The 7,854-nt window shown below is 39.7% G+C and overlaps 2 protein-coding genes across 2 annotated transcripts; one reads left to right on the top strand and one right to left on the bottom strand.

Annotated features, from left to right (window-relative positions):
* Window positions 1-1,160: 1,160 nt before the first annotated feature.
* On the top strand, window positions 1,161-2,974 carry LOC306852656 (elastase-1-like; the record flags this gene model as incomplete). Its single annotated transcript, XM_079389659.1, has 6 exons — window positions 1,161-1,281; window positions 1,525-1,634; window positions 1,718-1,812; window positions 1,963-2,243; window positions 2,542-2,705; window positions 2,795-2,974. 6 exons carry the CDS (start codon window positions 1,161-1,163, stop codon window positions 2,972-2,974), a joined length of 951 nt encoding a protein of 316 aa, XP_079245785.1.
* Window positions 2,975-4,155: 1,181 nt separating this feature from the next.
* On the bottom strand, window positions 4,156-7,256 carry LOC306852549 (mitochondrial import inner membrane translocase subunit Tim23-like). Its single transcript, XM_079389458.1, has 7 exons — window positions 6,588-7,256; window positions 6,432-6,490; window positions 5,536-5,629; window positions 5,368-5,452; window positions 4,945-5,003; window positions 4,723-4,833; window positions 4,156-4,634 (listed from the first exon to the last, which is right to left on the bottom strand). Exons 1-7 carry the CDS (start codon window positions 6,691-6,693, stop codon window positions 4,522-4,524), a joined length of 627 nt encoding a protein of 208 aa, XP_079245584.1. The 5' UTR covers window positions 6,694-7,256; the 3' UTR covers window positions 4,156-4,521.
* Between the last annotated feature and the right edge of the window lie 598 nt (window positions 7,257-7,854).

Genomic DNA, 7,854 nt, shown 5'->3' with positions numbered 1-7,854 from the left:
GAGAACACATCAGAAGGTCCTGCTAAACTTAATGAACTGTGTTCCAGTAGATTGCCCTGGACATTTCCATGGCTCTTTCATTGTAACTTTGACCAATTGGATGAGCAGGCACATTCCCTGGTATTGACTGCCCCTGGGCAGGTGCTGCCTTCTGTTTTGTTTTGTTTTTCCTTGCCGTCCCGTATTTCAGAGTTTGGAGTAAATACAACAGGTGAGCAGGGACACATCATAAACAATCGTAATAAAAATCCATTCAGTCTGAATACAGTCACATGCATATAGTAATTAACATATCAGCATGTCATGTCTTAAAATCTGCTCCACCAGAAGAAAAAACCTTAGTAGGTTTCACAGGCCCTGTTGCATTGTTGTATTCTGGTTCTTATGCCCTCTGCTGGTAACATGAGAAACATATTAACTCAACACTTGCTGTAAATCACTATACTGTGGAAACCTTCGGCCCTTTCCTATCTTGTACTCAAGGAAGTTTAGCTTAAGCTCTGAGCAAGAATAATTGTAAACCCTATTATGAAAATAAAGTGGTGGTCTAATGTTGAGTTGAAACGTTACATGCGTATCTGCAAGGTACAATCTAAGAACAATCACCATTGTGCCCTTGTTTAAGGCTCTCAATGCCCAAGGGGATTGTTGCTGTAATGAGTGGACTGTAAGTCACTTTGGATAAATTAATGCTTACTAAAAACAGGTTCTGCTAATCTTCAATGAAATGATTATTAAATGACACAGATCAGTCATGATCTTGTTAATTATTTATCAGGGTTTTCCAAGGTATAACTTGGGCCCTGCAAGATTTCAGAAAGCAACAGAAGGTCACATGAAGGTCAGCACCTCTCCTCATTCAAACAGCATGGCGTGACTGTAAGGAGGCTACTGGCAATCTATTCTGGGCGAGTTGTTTTGCACAGTGGCAAGGGACGGGCTGTAGCTGAAAGTGCTGATGGGACTCCCATGATCCCATGGGGCCAGCTTGTTCCGAAAACCCTCGGCTACCTGACCAGAACAATCCAGGAATGGGAGGGGTATTGTCAAAGTGCTTTGTCCCAATGACAGGGGCGTGGAGTGCACAAAGGATGGGCCCTGCACCAGGCATAGTATAAATGGGTAATCTCCAGTGCGCAACACACAGTTTACTGTAGATCATGGCAGTAAGAAGCCCATTTTTTCCACTGTTGCTAATGCTGCTGGGTCTGGTGCTGGACAGAGCCTCCACCCATGCATTCAACCCCAGTCACCTTCAACAGCACAAAGTCCTCCACCTCGGTGAGAAACTAAATGAAAGCTGACCACTGACATCTTTCAAGTGGATTACAAGTGTTGAAAAACTGAATTTACACTTATTTCTATGCCTTTCTCAAAGATCCAAATATGGATTTCCTTTCCTTCTTTCCTCTCCTGGTACAAAACATTTCATTTCTAATCCTTCCATAAATCCTGCGTACCTTGTGTTTGCTTGTCTACATGGTACTTTAACTGACATTGACTTAAGTCTTGTTCTGTCCTTAGACTGGCCGAAGGACTGTGGTCTGGCTCATTTCAAACCAAACACAGTGGAGCGTATCGTGTTGGGCAACGAAGCGAGACCCCACTCCTGGCCGTGGCAGGTCTCACTGCAGGTAATTTCCACTTGATATGAAACAGAATGTCTCAAGGTGCAACAAAAGAGGATGTCACGTTAAGCTGGAATCTATTTTTATAGGTTCGTCCTAGAGGCAGTAAACATTATGTTCATGTCTGTGGAGGGACTCTGATCCATAAGAACTGGGTTCTTTCTGCTGCTCACTGCTTCCAGAAGTAAGGCAAATCATAAGTTTATCACCAGTAGAGGCAGAACTTGCTTGAATTTATGCAGGGCAATGTTCCTGGTTGTTTTCCCCTGGGAGTCATTAGGTGCTATGCTAAGTGTATGCTAAGTTCCTTTCTTTTGTGCTCTTCATTGCCCAGAGGAAAAGCAGAGGATGCTAGTAGCTGGCGTATTGTTTTGGGTAAGCATCAGCTGAAAAGAGCAGAGTCTGCTGAGCGTATTTTCCCAGTGAAGAGGATCTACAGGCATGAGCACTTTCGTTATCCAGCCCACAGTGAGCTGGACTATGACATCGCATTGGTTAAAGCTGCCACGGACATCCAAACCAGTAACTTCATCCGCTATGCCTGCCTGCCGCGCAAGCAGATCAACCTTAAACCAGGGCACTACTGTTGGGTGACTGGCTGGGGCGACACACGAGGTAAAAACTGCATTATACGCCTTTGACCTTCATGTATTAAAATTAGAACATTTTGTGAAAGCTGGGTCTTGAAATATGATGGCTGGATTATTTATGAAATCATCGGCTCATAGATAAAATGTAAACAGTGTAGAGTAATACTGTACCCCACTGCGGTTTCTATTGGTTTATTTTACGTCCCTGAAGCAAAAGCAAATAGTACTTTAATGTTTTATTGATATGACTGAGTTTACAAAGAGAGGTGATCAACTTATCCAGAATATGGGTTTGGTATCTATTCTTCCTCTGTAAATCTAAGGTGGGAAAGAAAATGTGTCACTTGCTGAGGCACTGAACCAAGCTCGGCTCCCAATCATTGACTATAAGACCTGTCGGCAGAAGAAGTTCTGGGGTGACCGTGTGAGGGACTCTATGATTTGTGCTGGCTTCAGAGATACAGAGGGGACCCCAGCCGCATGCCAGGTGAGAAGACAGTTTTATTGGAAAATTCATCAAAGTGCCCCTTCTTCAACTCCATTCTTACCTTCTGTGTGGCTCCATTCTTCTTGTAGGGTGACTCTGGTGGCCCTCTGCTGTGCCAGGTGGGGCGTGACCGCTGGGAAGTACATGGCATCGTGAGCTTCGGTCCAATCGGATGCACGGTGGAGAACAAGCCCAGTGTCTTCACTCGCACCGGAGCCTACATCCCATGGATAGAGGCCACACGCATCAGGGACTTCTTCTTGCACTAAGTTCCAACCTCAAACAATTCCTTGTCCACATTTGTAGGCACAAGAAGAGTCTTTATAACAAAATATTTAGCGCCGTGTCTAGGTCCAGCCCATGAACCTGCTCATCCATTTGTGGTCTGTACGCTGGAAGCTGGTGTACAGCATCACAACCACCAGCCACCAAGTTAGGGTAGTTTGCACCGGTTTGTGGGTTGTTTCTCTGCTATGCATGTGAGATTGGCTTCGCTGTAGAACATGAACTGCAAAGTTTTAACTGCTTTCAGCTAAATCACACTGATCTCCACCATGTGTTCGACAAGCCAAGAAACATCTGTAAAACAAGTCCTGGCTATTCAACATTACACTCATCAGTTCAGTTGGCCTTGTTTTTTTTCTGTAAGGACTGGCACATACATTTGCCCTTTCATGGGCAGTCCAACTTTCAGTTCTTAAGGTGCTTTGACGTTCAGCGTCAAGTAGTGATAGAAAATTTCACCTGTTTGTGGGAGACAGTCTCCCTTAAGAACATTCTAACTGCGGTGGTTTTCCCTGAACAGTGCAGGTAATTTCCACACAGGATGGAAATTTAGGCCGCTACAAGGAATTTATCCATATAATTTCCTTCATTTGAATCTATATGATCATTATTTTGAGAGGGAGCTTTAATTATTTTATCATTTAATCTATGCATCTATCGCTCACAAGTATTCAAACTACAGGGAGAGTTTGGGTTAGTGGTATAATACTGCTCAAATAATAGGATAAGTAACCAATGGTTATTCTGGTTGAGAAATATCACTGAAAGGATTTTTTAAAATGTGCAAAATATGACCATGTGTGCATATCGTAACACACAAGCACATGGACATTCAATCTGAATTATAATTATCATTCATTTGTACTCATTGACTGTTGAAATCAAGGTTGACCTACTTACAAATAAACCATAATGTATATAAAATTGTTTTTGCAAACTTTTTAAAATGTCTTGGAATCTGAACATGATTAATAATAATAAAAAAAAACACATATATATATATATATATATATATAAAAAGGTTGTGGTCAAACCTTATCAAACGATTAATTTATATATATATATTCCTTAGAACTACATGAATACAGGATGGTGTACCATTCATGTACAGCACAGTTTGTATTACACAACTCCATTATTTTAATATCACTAAAATGCAAATGAAGAGTCTCAAACACTGGAAACTTATATTTTATTTTTTACGGTTTCAGAGAGGAAGCAGCCAGTTTAGTCCGCACTGACAAAATGCATCAATCCACAATGAGAACAGATAAAACCTCATGATTAAAGGATACAGAGTTCCTACAACTTACACCAAAAAAAGACATGTACCAGCAAATTCACAGCTACTTAGTCCACACTAAGTAATCTGGAGGCAGTCTGGCTCTTCGACTTAAATATTACACCTAATGTAACTGAAGAAATCTGTGCATGTGTGGGTCCAAGAAATGGATGCATCTACAAAAGGGGGTCATACAATTAAGAATGGGCTCAGAGTCAAAATAAATCCATGGTTTGAGCTCTGTTATCCTCAGTAATGTGAAGGCGATGTCCCCTTCAGGTTATCCCAGTTGTTGTAAAGAGCATACAGGCTTGACATGGCTAAACCAACGAGACCTCCTCTGGCAGCTCCTTTGAGTCCGGCTGTACAAAATAAATGTAATGAATACAATAAACATTGTGTTCATTAGATTAAACCAGTGATGGCCATGATATTGTCCCTTTTCCTTACCTGTGGATTTAAAAAGCATCCCTGTTAACGTTCCGGCTGCCACTGTGTTGAGGTCATCCTCTGCGCCCCTGACCTTCTCAATGACCACACCGAACACACTATACAAAAGAGCTGTTGAGAAAGAGAAACCAACATTTTATTATGCACGAGTTTCTACAATTAATTACACAACAGATGTGATATTCTTTTGCACAAGCTGTTTGAATACAATGCATTTCTTACCCACAGATCCTAGTGTGTTGGCCCATGATGCGCCTTGTCGAGTGACCATGTTCAAAATTCTGAACATGAGAAAGGTCAGTGTTAAAGTAGAATTATGGGTAATAAACAATGGATAAACAGTAGCGATACACCAAAATATTTTTTTATGGAAACACCAAAACTGAAATTAAATTTTAATTGAACAAAAAACAAAACAACAAAAAACTTTTAATTTAATTAAAAATTCAAGAGTAGAATATTTTAAATTGCCGAAATTTCGTAAAAATTGGCTAAAATGCATACAAATACATTGCAGCAAATTTGTCATAAGCTGCATCACATCAACATAATATTAGTGACTGATATTCAAAAAGATCCTTTATGAATTATCTATACCAATTGAAATAATTTCTAATCAAAGTTTACAAAGGAACAGACACTTACTGTACATTTCTGGGTTTTGACCATGGCATGTCTCTAGTTTCTGTCAGGCCCATACGGAGACCATTAAGTGTCCCAAAAGCAGCGCCTTCAAAGAAATAAACAACCGTTAAAAATGGCAATGATTAAAGACAAAGGACTGATAAAAGCTTGCAAAGTGACAGGCCTCACCTGTTATACAGCATCCCCCAATGGTGAAGAAGGCCAGCTCAAAGCGACCACGGGTTTTATTTGCCCCAGTTGGCAAGATAAACTCATCAGTGTCCTAAGAAAGCAAGACAAGCACCATAACAATGTCTTAAATGTAAGGTTTTTTGTATTACAGTAATCTTGTATAAACAAGAGAACACAATATGGACCCTGGACCACAAAACCAGTCATAAGTAGTAAAGGCATATTTGTAGATAAAGATATTTTGATATGCATCCATGAAGATATTTTGTAAATTTCCTATTGTAAATATAGCTAAACTAAATTTTTAATTAGTAATATCCATTGCTAAGAACTTAATTTGGACAACTTTAAAGGTTATTTTTTCGCAATATTTAGATTTTTTAGCACCCTCAGATTCCAGATTTTCAAATAGTTGCATCTCGGCCAAATATTGTCCTATCATAACAAACCATACATCAATTGAAAGCTTATTTATTCAGCTTTCATGTGATGTATAAATCTCAATTTAAAAAAAAAAATTACCCTTATGACTGGTTTTGTGCTCCAGGGTTACAGATAATAACACTAGCATTCATTAATGCATGGGTCAACTAATAAATGCAGATTTTAATAAAGAGGTCAAATAATATTCTCAGGAAAACAAGGATATTTTTCATACATGTCAGGTATTATAAAATGTGCAATTTATTAATTACAGTTGGTTGGTGGCCAAAACAATGTTCTAATAATTAGCCAACAAGTAGTTTATATTGTGACAGCTTACACCTTATTTCAGTTCATTAAGCCTCTAACATAAGTTTGACCGTTCATAAGACAGACTCATTTTTTCACAGAAAAAAAAACTTTAAATGGGCCTGAAATGTAACGTTAGCTGTGGTATTACAGAAACGCACCTGTACAAGGTAACGAGGGTCAACATTGAGGTAGGGCGAGAGAGGGCTCATACCAGTCACTGAAAATGATAGATAACACTCATTGTAACGTTACATTATTAGAAATAAACAGATAGTAATTTGACAGGAAGCAAAAATGAGCCACATAGCACTTACATGGGACTCCTGCGAGCTCAGTATTTGAATACTCAGGGGTTCCTCCACCGAAAAGGCTCCCGAGTCCACCTTTAAATCCTCCTGATGCCGGTGTGTTATTATCCATGTCTTGAGAGATGATACAAAGAAAACCGTCTCGATGACCAGACTTCTTCCTTACCTAATGGACGTTAGCGACACCAAACGATTTTCTTTATCGACGTTGTTTATCGTCGGCTGAAAATCCCACATAGATGTCACTGTGCTGAGTTGTCAAATATTGATGTTTGATAATTAGAGAGTTTTCAGTCTCTGACAGAGAGATTCTGTATCTCTGACCTCCACATGCTGCCCGAACTGCCGTAAAGCGGAAGGACGTAACACTGCCGTAAAATTACTCGCGTGATTGCTGAAGATTTCATCAAATCAGTATATACCTGTATTACCTTAAAATAAAGAAATATTAGTTCGCTAAAATGAAGTATGTGATATCGATATGAAAAGTATGCAATGCCGTTCTGAGGCTATTGATGTTTGAAAGACTTAACCCTGTAAGACCCACTGTTGCAGAATTACACCAATTTTGGTTATCCCCAAAAAACCTCAAATTTTTTTTTTTTTTTTTTTTTTTCTGGCTCAACCACATTAACATGATCATTAGGTCCTATTGTTTGTTCTCACAATGCGATTGGAACCAACATTTGTATATAAGGCCCGCCCTCAGGTCAAGAAGTCACACGACAGGAAGAGACAGTAGAACATGTCATACAGTATTGCCAGAAATATGACAATGAGAGGAGAATTTTAATACAAGAATTAGGTAATAGGAAAATACAATTTATAATAAGATATATTTTACAAAATAATTCGAATAATGAATGTTTTAGTCTAGTTTTGCAGTTCCTTAAAAAAACTAAATTGTAGGATAGAATATAAATATACATTTAAATAAAAATGGGGAGGGAGAAACTCATTTTGATTCACACTCCATACTAGAGGGCTGCATTGGGATTGGGACCCGCCGGGTCCCGCGGGACCCAACGCAAATCTCGCGGGAGCGGGCGGTTTGAACTTTGCTGCGGGCGCGAATGGGCGGCTAAAAAAAAAAACTGCGGGATCGGGAGGTAGACTAGCGACATGATGTCATTGTCAACAAAATCAAAGTACTTGAAGTCTAAAGAAACGCGCGGTAGCCTAAGCGTTTTAGATGTCCCCGATAGCCCAGGCTATATTCATCTTCCCTACCAGTGCGTCAGAATACATGCAGGTCAGGGAAAGAAACAAACAT

Source organism: Barbus barbus (assembly GCF_936440315.1).
Source record: "Barbus barbus genome assembly, chromosome: 32".
Taxonomy (NCBI): Eukaryota; Metazoa; Chordata; class Actinopteri; order Cypriniformes; family Cyprinidae; genus Barbus; species Barbus barbus.
This window is presented reverse-complemented; position numbering and strand designations above follow the sequence as displayed.

What these genes read in the sequence shown, in the direction of transcription:
- LOC306852549 (XM_079389458.1), bottom strand. Translation starts at nt 6,693, where the DNA reads ATGGATAATAACACACCGGCATCAGGAGGATTTAAAGGTGGACTCGGG. An exon ending in ACCCTCGTTACCTTGTACAG is followed by an intron (nt 5,630 to 6,431) that starts GTGCGTTTCTGT and finishes TTGCTTTCTTAG; the next exon opens with GACACTGATGAGTTTATCTT. An exon ending in GATGCTTTTTAAATCCACAG is followed by an intron (nt 4,635 to 4,722) that starts GTAAGGAAAAGG and finishes TATTTTGTACAG; the next exon opens with CCGGACTCAAAGGAGCTGCC.